General features: G+C 39.7%; 1 protein-coding gene across 2 annotated transcripts in view; it reads left to right on the forward strand.

Annotated features, from left to right (window-relative positions):
* DNAJC6 (DnaJ heat shock protein family (Hsp40) member C6) overlaps positions 1-20,628 on the forward strand; it is a gene marked incomplete at both ends in the record, with an annotated part of 171,792 nt that overhangs the window by 113,888 nt on the left and 37,276 nt on the right. For both annotated transcript variants that reach the window (XM_080692465.1, XM_080692464.1), the window contains 7 exons: positions 1,534-1,684; positions 2,980-3,029; positions 3,127-3,275; positions 13,011-13,133; positions 16,971-17,104; positions 18,317-18,511; positions 19,571-19,688. In XM_080692465.1, the coding sequence (XP_080548591.1) occupies positions 1,534-1,684; positions 2,980-3,029; positions 3,127-3,275; positions 13,011-13,133; positions 16,971-17,104; positions 18,317-18,511; positions 19,571-19,688 (920 nt within the window). The remainder of the gene's footprint in view (positions 1-1,533; positions 1,685-2,979; positions 3,030-3,126; positions 3,276-13,010; positions 13,134-16,970; positions 17,105-18,316; positions 18,512-19,570; positions 19,689-20,628) is intronic.

A 20,628-nucleotide genomic window follows, 5' to 3' on the forward strand; every position in this document is an offset into this window, starting at 1 on the left:
AAGAAGAATTTTACTTCAAATATCAGTAGTGCTGAGGTAGAGAAACCCTGGACTAGAGCTAACCCCAACGGAGAGAAAACACAATTTTAGGAAACCAGAAGAGAACAGAAACTGAAGTACTTGGCAGATAACACCCATGTCCACCATACTACCCCAGGCCTGAAGGTCTTCTCAAGGGCTTTCAAGAGATGTTTGCCATGATGGATGTGAACTGTCGCTGAGGGACAGCCCTGGGGCTTCTGAAGTCAACTCCATCAAAAGGACGCAGAGCCTGAACTTCTCCAGGCTGCCTCTGCGCTTCCTCGGTAGTCTCTCTGGGTCAGCACTGTCTAAGAGCTGTATAATCCAGGACACTTAGGTAATTTAAAATTTTCTAGTGTCCACATTAACGAAGTAAAAAGAAATAGACAAATTGAGATATTAAAATTTATTTAACTTGATATATCTAAGACTATCATTTTAACATGTAATCAATGTCAATCATGTTAATGAGTTTTTTGCATTTTTTTTTTTTTTTGGTAGTACTGGGGTTCCTGGAAGCCCTTCTACCTCCGGGCTACCTCCCAGACATATCCTCCTGTCTCCGCCTCCCAAGTGCGGGGATTACATGGCATGTGCCACCACGCCCGGTTTTGCATTGTTTTTTAATGTACTTTTATTGGTGCATTGTTATTATTATTATTATTATTATTATTATTATTGTTATTGTTATATTTATTGTGATATTGGGGATGGAACCTAGGGGTATTCTACCTTCAAGCCATACCCCCGACCCTATTTTTTATTTTTTATTTTGAAACAGGGTCTCATTGAGTTATGGAGGACTTCACTAAGTTACTGAGGCTGGTCACAAACCTGCGATCCTCCTGTCTCAGCCTCCCAAGTACTGGGATTACAAGTGTGCGCCACAATGCCCAGCTGCATTGTACCTTTATATCATAGTGAAATTCAAAGAGACACAAACATACATGCACACAGCATCTTGCACCAAGTCTTTGAAATCTTGTGCATATTTTATTTTATTCTTGTGGTACTAGGGATGGAACCCAGGGACATTCTGCCTCTCATCTACACTCCCAGCCCTATTTTATTTGTTTATTTTGAAACAGGGTCTCACTAAATGATGGAGACTGGCTATGAACCTGTGATCCTCCTGTCTCAATTTCACAAGTTTTGGGATTACAAGCGTCTACCGCTATGCCCAGCCTGGAGTGTATTTTATACTAACAGCACATCTTAGTTAGGGATAGCTGTATTTCAACTGCTCATTTGCCACATGTGGCTCGTTGCTATGGTATTGGACAGTGCAGTTCTAGAGGTTTCTGTGCCTTGGACTTGACAAGGGACCGCTCTTGGTGTCTCTGAGGACCACTGGCATTTCTGGACTTACTTGATACCTTCTGAGAGTGGGTATAACTTCTAGGAATCTCTGCAACAAACTCCAAAAGCTGCCTATGAATGTTTTGGGAATGAGAAGGGTTGATTCTCCATGCCCTTTGTGTTCTCACCTCTGATTCTGTTTTTCCTTGGCAGGTGCCTCATCTCCAGACATGGAGCCCAGCTATGGGGGAGGTCTCTTTGACATGGTGAAAGGAGGCGCAGGGAGGCTCTTTAGTAACCTTAAGGACAACTTGAAAGACACCCTCAAAGACACATCTTCTAGAGTCATACAATCTGTTGCCAGGTACGTGTGTTCTTCCTGGTTAGGTTATCAGAACCCTATGCTCCCAGGGGACCTGGTTATCTTTCAACTGCTTATTGGCTCAAAGAATGTCAATTTTGTGATACAACTGTTTTGGATCTGATCAATTGAAGAGAATCATTGAAGCCATCAAGTCAAGCTCTTTAGAAGCTACAAGCACAGGCTGGGAGAACTCAGCTCACATTAGAGTATGATAGTTGCCATTTCTGGCTTTAGAGTCAAATACCCTGGCTTCTAATGCAATATCTGGGCTTGTTAACCATGTAACCTAAGGCAGTTTAATTAATTTGCTGAGCTTTACTTTTGTATTCTGAAAGTATTTATGTCCTTGGGCAGCTTGAAGATTAAATGACATGACAATGTATATGTAATCTGAATAAGCAATATCTATGGATTGTAATTAAAACAGAATATTTTGCATCCTACTAGCTCTTTAGAATTTATTAGGTGGCAGAAGTTTTCTATTCTTCCAATGTATGAAGCTTCTTTTTTGTGTGTGTATGGAGGTACTGGGGATTGAGCCCAGAGGATCTACTTCTGAGCGACACCTTCAGCCCTGTTTTGTTTTTTATTTTGAAACAGGGTCTCACTAAGTTGTGGAAGGCCTTGCTAAGTTGCTGAGGTTGGTCACAAGTCTGTGATCCCCCTATCTCAATCTTCCAAGTACTGGGCTTACAAGCATGCACCACCATACCCAGCTGTATGAAAAATTTTACAAAAATATGCAAATTATTTTTTATCTAAGGTGTTAGAAAAATGTGTTAAGTTGAAATATGTCATTTTGAATCAGAAATTCAAATGCCAAGTCCAATATATGAATCAATATTTTAATATTGGTTAAAAGGAAATATTTACCCTTTCTTCCAGTTGTCAAATAGGAGCTCAGTAGGCAGAGAAAGAGTGTCATTTATTCTTTTTCAATAACTTTTGTGGCTACCCTTTAGCTGCTCACATTTGGAGGAGAGATTTTCATGCAGGCAAAGAGGCTAGAACAATCAGTGTTCATAAATAAGAGTGATTCTATTCTGAGACTATTTAAAAAGTGACCTCTGTGAGGCACTGGAATACACTTGCTGGAGTAGTATATTTGTGCTTTGAGAGCAGAGACTGTCTTCTCTATGATGCTTCTTTGCTAGAGGAGGATGTGTGTGGGGGGGAACCAAAGTATTCCTGCTGGACAGGAGTGTTCCAGTTCATGATATCCAAATAATTGAGAGACAGAAATGGTGGCACATTTGGGTCACTTTAATGAATGTTTTTTCCTGCTTTACTTTTAGCTACACAAAGGAAGACTTAGACTTTACCTATGTTACCTCCAGAATTATTGGTAAGTGCCTTATATTTATGTTCTTTGGCTCTGCTTTCAAATGCTGCTCTCGTGACAGCAGACTTGTTTAACGTTTTTTCTGTGTTACCTCTCCTAGTGATGTCCTTTCCCCTGGACAACGTTGACCTAGGATTCCGGAACCAGGTTGATGACATTCGGAGCTTTTTGGATTCCAGACATCTGGACCACTACACAGTCTACAATCTGTCACCCAAGTCTTACCGAACTGCCAAGTTTCATAGCCGGGTAAGGACGCTCAGACCTGGGATTCCTTTGCCAAAGACATCTTGGGCTTGTTTTTCTCTTGAGAGATTTCTTCAAAGCTTTGCCATTAGCCATGCGAAGTGGAAAAACTGTAAACTCTGGACACTTCTATCCACAAAACAGTTATTTGACTGTTATGAGATATTCTGAAGATTTTCACTAAGTGAAGATATGTGCAGAAAATTGTCTCTGTCAGTGAAATTCCCACCTAAATTAGAGTTCAAATCCCTTGTTGGTTAGTTGCTTTTTGACACACTGTTCATGAAGTTCAATTTAAAGGTTGAGCTGCTATAGAGAGAAGTTGGCTGACCTTATATTGTAACACTGATTATGTCTTTGACCTTCCTATTACTACTTGAGAATCAAGATGAGATAAAAAGCCAGACATGGTAGCGCACACCTAAAATTCCAATACTTGGGAGACCGAGACAGGAGGCCAGCCTCAGCAACTTAGCGAGACCCTGTTTCAAAATAAAAACTAAAAAAGAGCTGGTTGTGTAGCTCAAAGGTAGAATGCCGCTAGGTTAATTCAGTCCCCTGTAAAATACACACACACACACACACACACACACACACACACACACAGTCTAAAGCAGTATAGACACACCAGTATAAGTGGAAATCTACTCCTGACATCCAGTAAAGATGCCTCTCTCATAAGTGAAGGACAGTATATAAATAGTCTACACTATGAGTTGGACGATGCTATCACTGATATTAATAAAAGAGGGCAGCATTCGGCATTTATAGAGCATGTACACTATGCTAATGCTAAGAACTTTATAGGCATCGTCACATATAATTCAGCGATCCTCTGAGGCAGTGGAGAAACTGAGGCATGGAGAGATAAGATCAATTGCCCAAGACCACACAACCAGTAAGTTGCTTAAGGTGTGTGGTCTTAACCATTACCTTGAGTTAATAGTATTATTTGGAAAATCTAGATTATCCTTTTAAAGTAGCTTTTTGAAAGAGGTGGAGAAACATTCCTAGTTTCAGGCTGGTTAAGACACTATGAGAACTGGCTTAGGTTTGAAGGTGTGGTTGAGCCAAAGAGTTCTCGATTTGCCCATTAAAATTGGCTTTTTCTCTCTCCAGGACATCTTCAAATATGTCTGGGTTAGCTTTTGGTTTGATTGGTCCTGCAACTTCGTCTGAGTTTAATAAGTAGGGATTTCTACAAATGGGTATTTAAAACTTGATTTTAGATATACAAAATGGTAGCTGGATATCAATGTACAAGGAGGATCTCGGCTTTGATGGTGGGACATGTTTTGCTCCAGACACCAGTTGCCATTAATAATCTTTGGGCCTTAGTTTCCCCATCTATAGAACATACAGGGACCCATGTGTTCTTTAAGACAGACCCCTGATGGTCAATGAGATATGAGAGAGTTTATTAAATTTTTTTTTCTGTGCCCTTAGAACAGTCTTAAACTTCATCATGCATCAGAATCACTTGGAGGGCTTGTTAAACACAGATTTCTGATATTGTGTGGTGTTGCTCTAACCGATGCTGTAGGGGACAGTCTTTGAGAAACACTGATGGAATAATTTTGAAGTGGTTGGTTCTAGATGCCATTCTATAATGAAATTTTGAAGTACAGCTCTTTAAAATCCTCTGTAATAACTAACCTTCTGACTCTTATTCCAGCTATTATGTAATTCAGAGCAAGTAATATTAAACAAAAATGTGGGCAGATATTCTGTTTCTAACTCAATACAGATCTTTTTAATTGATTTTGTTTTGTTCAAAGACTAAGTCAGTGACATTATTTTCATAACTGAAAGACAGAGAAATATCCTGTACAATATTTCATAGAAGTTTTATTTAATCTTGAAAAATTTGTAATAGACTAGAGTATTTTCTCTCCAAAAGTAAATAAAGATATATTACTATAGATACATTAATACATATGAAAATATCTGTTAAAATAGTTTCATAAAAAGCAATTTAGCCGGATGTGGTGGCATATACCTGTAATCCCAGTAATTGGGAGTTTGAGATGGAAGGATCACAGGTTTGAGGCCAACCTCAGCAACTTAATGAGACCCTCAGAAACTTAGTGAGACCCTATTTCAAAATTAAAAAAATAAGGCTGGGAGGAGGGGTCCTAGTTCAGAGGTAGAAAGCCCCTGTGTTCAATCCCCAGTACCAAAAAAAAAAAAAGAAAAAAAAGAAATCTTTATGAAGATATCCTTAAAGAAAGACTTCTATGAGTGTAATTAAGATTTTATAAGTGGACTTAACAATTTGCCAGGGGAACCAAGAATTATACATTGAGCCCAAGAACTATACATCTACCCTGATTGTTTTCGTTTGTCCTAGAAGAGCAGAGAGGATGTTTATTTTATTTGATATTTAGAACAGTGTCTGGCATGGCTAGTAAATGTATCGTGAAGAACAAACACATCAAGAATTGTCAAACGTTGTTGATATAAAAGAAATATTTGGGTTTTTTTTTGGTTCCAAAGCACTTAAGCCTTATTAGAAAGAGGACCTAGGTCATTTTTAAGAGAGATACAAATAATATTTACAAAACCTGCTGTACAGTGGCTTCTGGACCTGAAAAGCAAGAGTGAGGCTGGTGCAGGTGAAAGGACTGGATCACTTCTTGTCTATGTAAGTGGTAGGAAGTGTCTTAGGAGATTCTGCATGACCTGGCCTCTGTCTGCCCCTGCAGTTTCATCTTTTACTCTTTTTCAGTGCCCCCCAAATCTCATGTTCCAGCACATACTTGATCTCTTTGCCTGAGCTGTGCCTTCTCCCTAATACACCATCCATACCACAATACCTCCACTCTCTTTTTTGCTAGTCTAACTTTGATAAAGGGGGGTATTCCACATGCCAAAGGGGTTCCAATTATTCCCCCTAAAACATAGAATTGACTACATCTTAAGTCCTTCCTAGATAGTTCCAGAACTTGGCAGAATAGGACTGGACCCTCTGACCTGTATTCCTCAATACTCAGTTACATCTCAGGAAGAGTCCCAAAGCCATAGTATTTTCAGCTTAGCTCCGTGTTTTATTTGGCTACATATCCTTACAAATCTCTAACCTCTGCTCTCCCTAGCATTAACACTGTGCATTGATTTTCATCTCGTTGTTGTATTACTTAGAAAAGTATTTTTGGTTCTCATCCTTCAGTCCATTCTCCTCCTCCTCCATTCAGTTCTCTTCCTCCTCCATTCATTTTAGTGAAGTACTATATTTACAGTGAAAGTTTATCTTAATAAATGTAGATGGCAAGCTGGGTATGGTGACAGACACTTTTAATCCCAGTACTTGGGAGGCTGAGACAGGAGGATTGTAGGTTGGCGGCCAGCCTCATCTACTTAGTGAGGTTCTCTGCAACTTAGTGAGACCCTTTTTCAAAATAGAGAAAAAACAGGGCTGGAGGTATAGATCTTAGGTAGAATGCCCCTGAGTTCCAATTTTTTAAAATAAATAACCAATGTTAGAAAACATCTAATGACTGTTTGTATTTACAGCCTCATGGAGTCTAAGACTTTGTATCATATAACTTTATGTTTTGCATCTTGAACTCAGTCTGTTTATACTTGGGTTGTGGGATTGTTTGTATATTTGGGGATGCAGGTGGTGGTGATGTAGACAGGCTATTTCCAGGAAGATTTTACTTGGTTGAAGATTGCCATTCTGTATTTTGATTAACTTTTATGTGTTGAAGCCACATCTATTGACAGGAATCATATGAAATAACAACACAACAGTTTTCTTAGTATTTGCACATGTAGCAGGAAGTAGTCACATTAAAATAGTACTCAATTTAGTCTTTGAGCAGAAGATTCAACTCAAACTAATATATAATAGATGGCCTCACCTTCAAAGTGAGATGCTTGAAGAGATCTGTGTAGGACCGAGAGGGTGGTATTAAATGTCAGTATTTTAACTTTTCTTAGCCAATATCCACTTTGAGGAATTAAAAGTACTGAAGCTGACAATGAAGATCTGGAGACCAGTGAGGTACATTATCTAAACCAAACATTCTTAATCTGAGTTAAAAAGACCCACAGATCCACTGTGTATTTAGACCCATTGGTTGGGTTCAGAGAACCTAATTTTTCTGCTTCCATTTTAAACATATTACTGTGGTAAAAATATATATAACATAAAAGTACCATTTTAAACTTTTTATTGGTGCATTGTAGTCATACATCTTAATGGAGTACAAGATGGTAGAGGCCTACATACACACATCACTCAATTAGCCCTTCCCCAATTCCCTCCCTGTTCCCTCCCCCTTTCTCCTTTTCATGTTTGGCTTAGTGATTGACTTTGATATGTTAATGTACTTCATGACTATTAGAGAATTTCCCTCTAAAAGTATAATTTTTAAGTATATAATTCAATAGCATTACTTATATTCACAATGCTGTATAATCATCACCCTTATCTATACCCAAACTTTAAAATTTATCCCCAACATAAATCCTGTGCCCATCTACTGTGTAAGTGTGAGTGAGTGAGTGTGTGTGTGTGTGTGTGTGTGTACACTTTGGTCAATTCTGCATGGATTTATAATTAAGCCCCAGTACAGGAGCTATTGTTTACACATTTCTTGGCATTGCTGTTGCTAAGAAATGAATGAACACCAGGTCTAACCTGACCCTAAAGTCCTTACATTCAGAGTATACTGGAATTTCCTTCTCCTTCAGCCCATCCAGAAAGGGCAGCATGGAGAAGGAACCTTGTTAGTAGTCTAGAAACTAGTAGCCCAGTACTGCTTTTGTACTCTTCTTTTATGCTGATTTTTTTTTACACCACATTATCATGTAGGGTTTCTTCCCCTTTGGGAACAACCTGAGTTTTGTAAACTATATTATTGACTTGGGGTTCATAAAGGACTCATGGTTGAAAGTCAACATCTTTTCAAACTGTTTTTCTTTCAGAGGCCACTGAAGAGGTCTCCAGAGCTCCCGTGCCTTGTGCTTTGGTTTGGGGCGGCTGTGGTGGTTGTGGCTGTAGAGTAGTGACCTTACAGAGCAGACTTCATATCTCCTTCTGCTTCCAGGCATCAATGTCTGGAGAGCAGATAACTAGGTAGAAAAACAATGCCTGGCTTGGGAGCCAGAGGACCAGGGAGCCCTCATTCTGGCTAGGCAGCCTTCTGTGATTTGAGTGTCTCGACTTTGGTAAAATACAACCATCGCTTGAAGCTGTCAGGACCTTTTAAATGCAAGATGAATTCTTCTTAGTAATCACCAGATAGGATATGAAAATGGAAAGTACATAAATTCCATTTTTTAAAAAGTGAGATGAAAACATACAGTAGACACAAATTTGAGACTCTGAACATCACAGCCCTTCCTCCTCCTGACCAGTCTCTTCATCCCTCCTTGGCTTCCATTTTTTCTTGTCTAAGATGAGTGTGATGATAAGAGCAGCTATCTCACAAGTAGTCTTAAATTTTTTTTTCTGTAGGTTTATTGTAAGGAATAAATTTGATTATCAGAGACTCGCATAGACCTAGCATTCAGAAGTGGTAACTGAATAACATTGGTAATAAGGTGCCCAGTGAGTGATTGACTGAAATAACCATTTTCCAAAAGTAGTTTGAGATTCATGAAATACTGGAGGAGTCTGATTTCTCTGCTGTACCTTTTACCTTGTACCTTGCAAGAAGAATGCTTGTGAGGGGGAGATGAAAATGGAATGACACTCAGTGCCAGCGATGCATTGACCTCTCTTCCCTCTTTGTGGTATCATGATAGCCTGGTAATGGATGTGGTATTCTCTGATGCTCGACCACTCCAGAAGTTGTTCAAGGAGGCTGGAGAGGACATCACAAAGGCCACATAGCCAGGGATTGTGCTTATCGCATGGATCATGAACCCCAGTGAACTGCAAACAGAGATTTCAGTGTTTGAATTCTTTTAAAGATTTGTGTGTGTGTGTTTTTGTTGTTATTGTTTCATTTATGCCAAAATGTTTTTCCTCCTTTAGACAGAGCACATGCTTTTAAAACAGTCTAATTATATATTGCCTGATGGTGTATAATTATATATCGAGTAAATGTATAATTATGAAGTTCTTTAAATTAATATTATTTACTTGATTGATTTAATGGTGCTGGAGCTGTTAGCCTATTGTGCTAAGAACAACTGAGCCAACTTTTAGCTGAGACTCATTGCAGATATTGACATTTGCTGTGTGGGTGGGTCACATATGGTTTTAAAAACCTTTAAAAATATTACCCAGGACAACAAACTGGCCATGCTTTTTACTTCATTGTGATCTTAAAAAAAAATGGTTCATCTGTTCCTTCTTCCAGATACTTATATGTAGATAAATTTTATTACAAAAAGAGACTGCAAAATGGGGTTCATTCTTTATTTATTCACTCAACAAATACCTGCAAGCACTGGCCATAGGAGCAACAGCAAATGAGCACTGAACAGTGAGGCTACAAAGATGGAGAGGTTATAGTCTGTCTCCTCGTGGTACCCGGGTGCTGGAGGAGGAGACAGTTAGAAACCGCCATTTCAACACAATTTGACAGTAAGCTAACACGGACTGTGCTCACGTTGTGCTATTGAGTTCTCCTCTCATACTCACCTGGCACAAGAGAACTGAAGCTTGGAGGAGCCAAGACAGGCAGTTAGTGATACAATCAAGGAGGAAACCTTTTATTTTTTTAATTAATTTATTTATTTTTAAAATTTATTTTTATTGGTGCATTGTAATCATATATCACATTGGAATACAAGACTTGAGAGGATATACAAGCACACATCATCCAATTAGCCCTCATCCAGCCCCCATCCCATTCCCTCCCCCTTCCTTGATCCCATGCTTGTTTGGTGATTAACTTTGATACATTTGTTTATGTACCAAGGAGGAAACCTTTTAAAACATTCTTTGACCTTGGTGAAAGCCATTGTAGATGAAAATAGACAAGGACACCACGGGTACAAGGATATTAAGCATTTCTCTCTGTGAGTGTTAGAGAAACTGTCAGGGGCTAGAGAGCACTTGAACTTGGGTTTTGAAGGATTAATAGAAGTTGACGGAGTTGGGGGGGAACCATTGCAGTCAAGAAGTAATTAGTATAAATGGTATAAATGCACATTCTGTGGTTTCTTTGATGGTAAAATCTATCTTCCCAATTTTTCAATATTTAATTCAGTGAGTCACTTCTATTTCTTTTCTTTTTTTTTTTTTTTTTTGAAACTGGTCTCACTGAGTTGCAGAGGGCCCCACTAAGTAGCTGAGGCTGTTCGAGAACCCAGTCCTCTTGTCTCAGCTTCCCAAATGCTGGGATTGCAAGCGTGCACCACCATGCCCGGCTGGTCTCTGTACTTTTTTACTTTTTTTTTTTTTTTTTTGGTGGTACTGGGGTTCCTGGAAGCCCTTCAACCTCCGGGCTACACTCCCAGACCTATTTTATTTTTGGAAACAGGGTCTCTTAAGCCAGTGTGGCTGGCTTCGAACCTGCCCGATCCTCCTGTCTCTGCCTCCCAAGTGCAGGGATTACAAGCATGCGCCATCACTCCCGGCTACTTCTATTTCTTGAATGCATATCAGTGGGGAATATATTTGGAAGTAAAGAATGGGCCAGAAACATCCTTGAATCATGTGGCTGAGTTTAAGCTGACAAGCCCTATGCTATATCACCTGGGATTGTTTTATAGCTGTAAATACTTTATTTAATACACCATACCTATTGTTTCCAGAGGTCTACAAAAATAGACAGACAACCTGAAGCCTCCCCTGCCACTACCTCATAATCCTTTCATAGAAAACATTTATAAATTAACCAAAAAGAATGGGCTTTCTTGACAGCCTGGGAGAGGGAAACTCTGTGTGTTTTCTTTCAAAGGCCAGTGCTACAGAGACCACAGATAATTTCCCATTTATATTTGGTCAGTTATTATCTGGTTATCAGAAAAGGACCAACCAAGGAGATGCCTTCTCCCTTCCTTTACCACTGTCAAGCACAAGGAAAATGAGACATTGGGGTTTTCTTAGGCCAGTGGACTTAGCATTGCAAAGTGCCTTCTAAGGGCACCATCCATGTAAAACATGTCCTTTCTCCAGAATTCTGTCTCAGTATGGCACTTGCTTCTATCTTTCTGCCTGGCCATTCAAGCCAGAAAAGTGGGGGTCATCTTTGACTTTTCCTGCCACTCTCTTGGGTACACCTCTCTGCACTCCCACACTGCCAACTGTGATTTGTCACCAAAACCTGGGCACAGGTATTGCAATTTCTTCTCTCCTCCTAAACCTCTCAAGTGTGTTTGTACCCACTGCCACTCGGCTAGCCCAAGCCACCATCATCCCTCACTTCTGTTTGTCCCCAGCCTCCCGACTGGTCTCCCTGAATTTAGGCTTTTGTTATTCATCTCCATTTCCCATACAAGTGCTTGAGAGGTCTTGGAAAATGCAGATCTAAGAGTCCCCTTCCTTCTCAAAAAGGCCTTGTGTGATCTGGCCCTGCAGTCTACCCATACAGGGCTTCATTCATTTTTTTTTTTTTTTAAACATAGCTGGCTTTGCACTGGAAGTTATATGATCAAATAATAAGAAAAAATGCTAGTATAAAATCAATTACTTTTTGTGTGTAAGAGCTAAGCTTTAAAAATGCATTCTCATAAAGTATCCGCAACCCTATGAGATACATTCGCCACTTTTTATAAAGGAAGAAAAGTTTAAAGATATGAACTTTGCCAAGTCTTTGCTTCTCAATATTGTTTATTAGTTAAGTTCATAAATAGCTAATTGACTGAGGCCCAGGTCAATACTTTTATGTAAATGATACTCTCAACCAGCCTGCTGGAGAGACAAAAATGATTAGTATTCAGAAGACCTGGACTACAGAGCTGGTGCTGGGGGGTAGTGTGACTTTGGATGAAGCAGTCTCTGGGTATCTGTTTTCTCATCTACCGAATATGGATCATATAAATACATGTCTTATCTCAAATTGTACAGGTCAGATCAAGTAACCTTCATGGAACATAGCTGATGCTCTATAACATGTTAAATGGATATGTGTATTAAATAAAGAAGAATGCAATTTGGCCATGGTGGTATGTGCTTGTAATTTCAGTACTTGAAAGGCTGAGATAGGAGGATTACAGTTTTATGGCCAGGCACAGCAAATTAGTGAGACCCTGTTTCAAAATAAAATAGGTCTGGGAATGTAGTTCAGCGGTAGAATGTCCTTGGATTCAATCCCTAGTACCACCACCACAGACAAAAAAAGGGTACAAAAGATTCTTTCTGTGGAGTTGGGGATCCTGTTATTCAAAGAGAAAAATAAGTTCCAAGCTTGCCTGTCCCTGGCTCCCTCCATAGCACTTCCCATATTATCATGAGGGCTGAAATAAAATTAGGGCTAGTGCAGAATTTATAAGCTAATCCTTTAGTTAAGCATCTAGTAGGTGGGCGCAAACACTTTATACTTAATAGAAATTAAATTCTATGTTGCTTCTAAAAATAGAAAAAATCCAAATATATAGTGTAAGTGGTCTAGTTTAATTTAAAATGTATTTCTAAATATGTTTTCATACCTCTATGGAAACGGGATTCTTTAAACAAATTACTGAATTAAACACTTTTTCCTTCTACATTTCCTGATCCTTCCTGGCTATCACAAAAGGAGATGTATTCTTGCTTCCAGAAGAAGTTTGGTGTGACAACTGCTTAGGGAGAGAAGGGGACCGGGGGAATTCACTCCTTTTGCTGTGCTCCCGTAGGTCTCAGAATGCAGTTGGCCCATCAGGCAGGCTCCCAGTCTGCACAACCTCTTTGCTGTGTGTCGGAATATGTATAACTGGCTGCTACAGAACCCAAAAAACGTCTGCGTTGTCCACTGTTTGGTGAGTAACCCTTACTGGTGATGGTGGTTTGGTTTAGTCAGATATGGATGGCTCTATCCAAAATGATGGGCAGGTAACATCTGAGTTCAATAGCTAAACTGAACCTCCACTTAGGAGGTCGGCAATGTGAAGAATATAGAAATAAGAAAGAATGCCAGGCATGGTGGTACATACCTATAATCCCAGTACTTGGGAGGCTGAGACAGAAGGACCCAGGCTTAAAGCCAGCCTCAACAACTTAGTGAAACCCTGCTGCCAAATAAAAAATAAAATAAAATAAAATAAAATAAAATAGTAGTTCAGAGGTAGAATGCCTCTGAGTTCAACCTTCAGTACCACAAAGAAGGAGGAAGAATGTATTATTATTGGCTTAAGGGTTGAGTGCTATTGGAGAGGCAGATGTATACACAACCCACAGAATGTGGGGACTCTAAAATGTGGTCATTATAAAAAGAGATAGAAATAAGAGTTGTGCGTGTATAGGTAATAATGCACTGACTTTTGTTTAAATAGCATTAACGCCCACATATTGGTACATTTGTTTTTTCACACTGTGTCCAAAAAACTTAGAGAAAAATGACCCTTGTAGTTACATAGATGGGCTATAAAAAAAAGCAATTTCCAGGGAACTGATTATTTTCCCCCCAATCCTCCTTTCTGAGCCTTTTACTCTTTCTTGAAAATTCAACTTTTGGTAAAACTGTGCCTTTTCTACCTATGAACCCCGGCCATGAAAGATTTGAATAAATGATTGAGTACATGAACAAATGAATGCACGATAGAATGTGAGCATAAGCACTGGGAATAAAAACTTCAGAGTTTTGTTGTTGTTTTTTTTTTCCATTATCACTCCACGATTCCTCCTCCCCTCCCTTCTTGAGAGCCAGCTGGCTAAAACAGGGGAAAAAGTTGAAAACCATTTTTTTCCCTTTCTACTTCAATCCCCAAGTGGTTGGTAATCAAGGTAATATTGGCGTTTTTAATAATTTAATGTTGAAGGCCAAAGGGTTTTCCTTTCAGACACAGCACCTTGGGCCACACAACAGGCGAGTGCTCAGGCAGCCTCATGCCCATTGGTGATTTTCGCTCTGGAATTTTCTGAAAGTTCAGAGAGCCTGCATCTGACAACTGTGTAATGGCTCAAGGGGAACTAGAGGCTCCCAGTTCTAAGGCTGGAATCATGAAGAATGAAAATGTACTGAAGAAGAAAAAAGAAGCAAAGGAGTATGATTTGATAGGATGCTCTGTAGCTTCACTTACAAGGGGCATGCATGAGTTGGAAGCCTATGCTTAATCTGGGAAAGGGAATTAAAACTTTAAATGAGTTTTAAAAAATGTATTCTCTATATGCCATAGATTTTTAATAAACAGATATTAGTTTTTATATTTTTTTATTGGTATTGAGGATTGAACCCGAAGGCAGTCTACCTCTGGGCTCTGGGCTACCCTCCTAGCTTATTTTTTAATTTTTACTTTGAAACAGGGTCTCACTAAGTTGCTGAGGACCTCATTAAATTAGTTTATTTTTTTTCTTTTTCTTTCTTTTTTTTTTTTTTTTGGTGGTACTGGGATTCCTGGAAGCCCTTCTACTTCCGGGCTACACTCCCAGACCTATTTTATATTTTTATATTTTTATTTAGAAACAGGGTCTCTTAAGCCAGAAAGGCTGGCTTTGAACCAGCATGATCCTCCTGTCTCTGCCTCCCAAGCGCAGGGATTACAAGTGTGTGCCACCACGCCCGGCGGACCTCATTAAATTTCTGAGGCTGGCCTTGAACGTGCCATCCTCCTGTCTCAGCGTCCCAAGTACTGGGATTACAGACATGTGCCAGAGTGCTTGCCTATACTAGTTTTTAATAAAACATAACTTTATAAAAGACCTGCATGTTAGATAAAGAAGGGGACACATATCCAAGAGCCATGGGCCTATTATTAAAAGAATGTCTGGAAGGCTAAATTCTAAAAAGAATGAAAATTGAGAAAAATGTCTTACTATATTCAGAACAGGACAACAAATTCTTGAGGCAGATGGTTTAATTCTAACACCATGATTTTGGTTCTTCAGGGAGACAAATAACAAACTAGAAAGGAATGATGATGATAATTCAGACAAAGTAAGAGGGAGCATGACAGTAAGACAGTCTCACATACTTAAGGTTAGCCCACTCTCAGGACCTTAGATGACAGGTGCTGAAGTACATGGAGAGACAGTCAGGGATTCCCAGTGTCCTGTGAGGAGACCAGGAGAGGTGCCAGGCAAGCAAGATGGGCTTTGCCCAACGGAAAGGGCAGCTGATCCTGGGAAGCCCTTGGCTGGTGGTCCTAATAGTACTTCAGGGCAAAATTCTAATGAATTGTTTCACAGATCATTTTAAACTCTTAGAGAAAAGGTGTCTACAGGGATTCATTTTGAATGCAATTATCAAAGCAACTGGACATTTTGCAGCAGGCTAGTAGACTAGTTGAGATACATTATTGTGTTTCTGTATGACATTTCCTAATTTCTTACAGTCAAGAAAGAAATCTGAACTAAGTTGTTATATATTTAGCTGAGTGGTGGCTGAATGTCTGCTTTTGAAGGGATGATTAGTAGATGAGCATCCTCACAGGGGGAGAAGGTTCCATCTGGTTGCTCTTAAATTAACAATTTTGTCTAGGAATGGTGGTGCACACCTATACTTCCAGTACTTGGGAGACTGAGATAGAAGGATCCCAGGTTCAAGGCCAGTCTCAGCAACTGAGCCCAGACCCTTAGCAACTCAACAAGGTCCTATTTCCAAATAAAAAATGAAAGGGTCAGGAGGGGGGAGCGAGCACGTTGTAGCTCAGAGGTAGAATGTACCTGGATTTAATAACCAGTGCCAAGCTGGGTGTGGTGGTGCACGCTTGTAATCCCTGCGCTCGGGAGGCGGAGACAGGAGGATCATGGTTTGTGGGCAGCTTCAGCTACTTAGTGAGGCCCTCTGCAACTTAGTGAGACCTTGTTTGAAACATAAAGAATAAAAAATAGAGGTTGAGGTATAGCTCAGAGGTAGAATGCCCCTGGGTTTCAACCTCAGTACTGAAAAAAACCAAAACAAAACAAAACAAAAAACCAACACTAGTACCCCAAATAAATAGATAAAAATAAAAACAATAAATTAGCAATTTTGATAAATCTACAGACCTGAGAGAGGGAAAAGGAGAGAAGAGAAGGAGGGAAGAGTAAGGGAGAGTGTCTTCTTACAAAGACTCATCTCATTTAGGAGGGCTCCAGTGTCTTGACCTAATTTAGCTCCCCTAATTACTACTTTCTAATACCATCACATTGGACATTAGGATTCTAATCTGTGAGTTTTGGGAGGACATAAGCATTCAGTTTGTAATATATTTATTCTTACATTGAATGACTGTATCAGGTGAAAATTTAAATTTTTATTGATGTTAAAACAGACTTTTGGTGAAATACATGCAAAGCATACTCCAACAAGCTGCCTTTGCCTAACCTATGAGCGTTTTACTTCAGAGTTCTAAACCAGGAGCCCCCAGCTGTTAGTTATGATACCAGCTCAAAGTTACTTTAAAGGTTCCATTATTTTTCACTACGTATATGCAAGTCAAATTTATTTTGCTGGGCTCTTGAGTTAGTGTAAAGTTATTTTATCCTAAAGAAAAGGTCTTTCCTTACTTCATTGTGATTTAAGTAGCCCGGACAGATTTTGGTGTTCAAATGAATAATTTTGAAGTGAAAGACATCCCTGGCTAAGAGAATTTCTCCCCTCTTTTTTCCCCTTAATTGCGAGCACAGCCATTCTCAGACTTGGTCATGTTGCTGACGAGTTTCTGCATCTTTGACAGGACGGACGAGCGGCATCGTCAATTCTGGTTGGTGCTATGTTCATTTTCTGTAATCTCTACTCTACTCCTGGCCCAGCTGTTCGATTGCTGTACGCAAAGCGACCAGGAATTGGACTGTCGCCATCCCACAGGAGGTACAGTAGCCAGGTGCAGGGGCTGTGCAAGTGTGGCCATTTTGGTACCCTGTACGGTTTGGAATCTCCTTCATAGAAATTTCCTAACTTTCCTTGAATTTATCTGACATTATTCCGAATTGTGAAAACTATTGAATTGGACATTGGATTTTCTTACACTTTTGCAGGTCCCTGTGTGAGAGTTTGTGATTTTCTATTAGAAGAAAACTTAATTATGTCAACTGAACATGGTGATACACATCTGTAATCCCAGTACTTGGGAGGCTGAGACAGGATTGCAGGTTCGAGGACAGCCTCAGCAATATAGTGAGACTGAGCAACCTAGCAAGATCTTATTTCAAAATAAAATATTAAATAGGGTTATGGGTATAGCTCAGAGGTAGAATGTTCCTGGGTTCCATTTTTAGTAGTAGGTCCATGTGCGCGTGCGTGAGCGCACACGTGTCTATTGCCTTTATTTCAGGAAACTGGAAATTAGGCTGAGGTTGTTATTTGCCTCAGGCCTAAAAATACCTAATAGACATAGCCAGAACTTTATCCTTGACCAAGAGCCCCAAAGACTAGTCCCTTTCTGGTTCATTGTTTAGGTCTTTATTGATATACATGCAATAACTGGTTTATATTTACCACCGAAGATCATCATGTGGGAGATGCAACGAAGAAGAAGAAATGCAAAAATATAGAAAGAACAAGTTTTAAAACTTTCTTTTTCTTATAACTGAGAGATAGGAACCAGGAAATGGGTTATGAAAGATAATCCAAAACGTGGCTTAAAAAAAAGAAAATCTTTTTATATACTTGATTTATTTTCTTCCCCTTAATCATATTTTTTAATTAAAATTGCGTCTTCTATTTTTTGGGGTTAAGAATGCTTCTAATGATGAAACTCTAACATTTATCCAAAAACAGCCTTCAGCTAGTAATCTTAATCTGCTAAATACGATAAAAGTAGACGTTCAATATCGAGCTAGGATAAAGCTTCTGTAAGCATTTGGATTTAATAAATGCCTCATCAGTTCTTTGGGGAGTATAGTGATACAAGTAGATAAAGCTGTTTTAATTGTGTGAATTCTCTTTTGCTAGTTAATGTTTAAGAAATTTACAGAGCTAATCTTTATCACCACTTCAACATTTGCAAAGACAAAGTCCATAGCAGAGATCACCTGTATCTCCTGGCACGATGGCCCGCAGACTGGCAATGTTGTGTTGCAGGTACCTGGGCTACATGTGCGACCTCCTCGCAGACAAACCCTACCGCCCTCACTTCAAGCCTCTCACCATCAAGTCTATCACTGTCAGCCCAATACCTTTTTTTAACAAACAGAGGAATGGGTGTCGCCCTTATTGTGATGTACTGATTGGAGAAACCAAAATATATACAACCTGCACAGATTTCGAACGGATGAAGTAAGTCAGGATATCTTTCTTCTCTTCTTCTCATGTACTGCACGATTCCTGTGTAAAATGAATTGATTATATTCTCCGTGTTGGTCTATATCTAGCTGAAATGGCTCATTAAAACAATAAAGTTTGTGAAGCTACCGATACCAATTTTGATATTATGAATGGAAAGAGGGGGGGAGTAGGGTAGGATTCAGAGGGAAACACACCAGGTTCTGTGAACATGTATGTTTCTATTACATGAACCTCAATATGATGTATGGTTACAACACATGAGTAGAAGCATAATAAAAAAATAAAATTCAACATCAGTAGTGACCATAGACAAACATAACCAAGTCAAGGGATGCCGTGGCTTCTTTTCACATCAAATGGTGTCAGAGGCCAAGGGACTAGCGGGGTTATAACGAGCATTTAGACAGTGGCGTTAGGGGGACAGAGGATCAGGATATTTAAGGAGACAGCCTTGATAGGATTTTGTGAGTCAGGGATGAATGAAGTTTCTAGGTGAGCAAGTAGGTAGATGGTGATATAACTAAAGAGGTTTTGGAACCCATAATGAAGAGCAGATGCCAGTGAGAGGTGTGGAAGAGAGGTGGAAAGAAGGGAGTTGTCGTAACAAAAAATTAATTTGATATAGGTTGAATTGGGGGATTAGTATTTAAGACCCTCACAAAGTAGGGCATTTCTATTTCTATACTGATTTTAGTTAGGTTTTTTTGTTGTTCCTTTTATATTTGCTTTTACTATTAACTGAAGGTTAGGAAAGGACAAATATACAGGAGATGATGCGTTTGGGGAAAGCAAGATCTGCAGATGGGGACAGGCAGCGAGGCATCTGGGAGTGCAGGTGGGTGGGCAGAGGCTGTGCATCCGACCGGCGCCCGCTCACTGCGGAACCAGCTGTCCTCACCCAGCACTGGCTGCGCTCCTCGAGACGGGAAATCCTTTCTGGGTCCATGACTGGCAGACAGGTCCGATGGATAGAGCTTCAGAAAGCTGAAACTGTATGTGATTGTGCCACTTTGGACTTCTTTAAATGTATGTTTTGGTCTCTGTTTAAAGAGAATACCGAGTCCAAGATGGAAAAATCTTTATTCCCTTGAACATCACTGTGCAAGGAGATGTGGTTGTTTCCATGTATCACTTGAGATCGACCATTGGGAGCCGGCTGCAGGCTAAGGTAAGCTTGGGAAGAATCAGGTATTAGCTCAATTAAGTATATCTTTTTTCTTTTTTTTTCAGTTTTGTTCTGTTTTTTTTTTTTTTTTTAGTTTTGTTCTATTTTTTTGGTGTATATATATATATATATTTTTAACATAATTGCACATATATATGACATGTAAAATACTTTTCCGATTGCCAGGCCTGGTGGTGCACGCTTGTAATCCCCGCGCTCGGGAGGCAGAGACAGTAGGATCGCGCAGGTTCGAAGCCAGCCGTGCGCGCTGGCTTAGGAGACCCTGTTTCCAAAGAAAAATGTAAAAATAGGTCTGGGAGTGTAGCCCGGAGGTAGAAGGGCTTCCAGGAACCCCAGTACCACCAAAAAATAAAAATACTTCTCCAAGCTTTTAAACATAGCTGTAACTAACGCATTTAAGAAATTAAACTAAATGTTATATTAGTCCTAACGCTAACTGTAATCCTAATTCTAAACGTATGTGAAACTCTTACAACACACTGAAATTGAACATAATTGCAGATATATATGATATGTAAAACAGTCTTTTTTCTTTTTTAAATTTTTTTTTGTGTGTATGTGGCATTCTACCTTTGAGCAACACCCCCAGCCCTTTTACTTTTTTGTTTCAAAACAGGGTCTCACTAGGTGGCTGAGAATCTCACTTCTTACTGAGGCTGTCCTCAAATCTGTGATCCTCCCATCTCAGCCTCTCAAGTACTGGGATTACAAGCAGGCTTGCATCACCGTGCCTGGCTCAGCCAAGTATTTTATAAGAGTTTTCTGAGCCATTTTTCCAAATCACATTGGGCTTGAGTGACTCATAAGTTCAGAATGAGAGCCTTTGAAGATGGCTGATGTCCGTCTTCCTCATTTTACAGGGGAGGAAACTGAGACTTGGGGAGGTGTGACTTCCACGGTGTCCTTGGTATGATGACTGTGG

This window comes from Muscardinus avellanarius, assembly GCF_963383645.1.
Source record: "Muscardinus avellanarius genome assembly, chromosome: 3".
NCBI lineage: Eukaryota > Metazoa > Chordata > Mammalia > Rodentia > Gliridae > Muscardinus > Muscardinus avellanarius.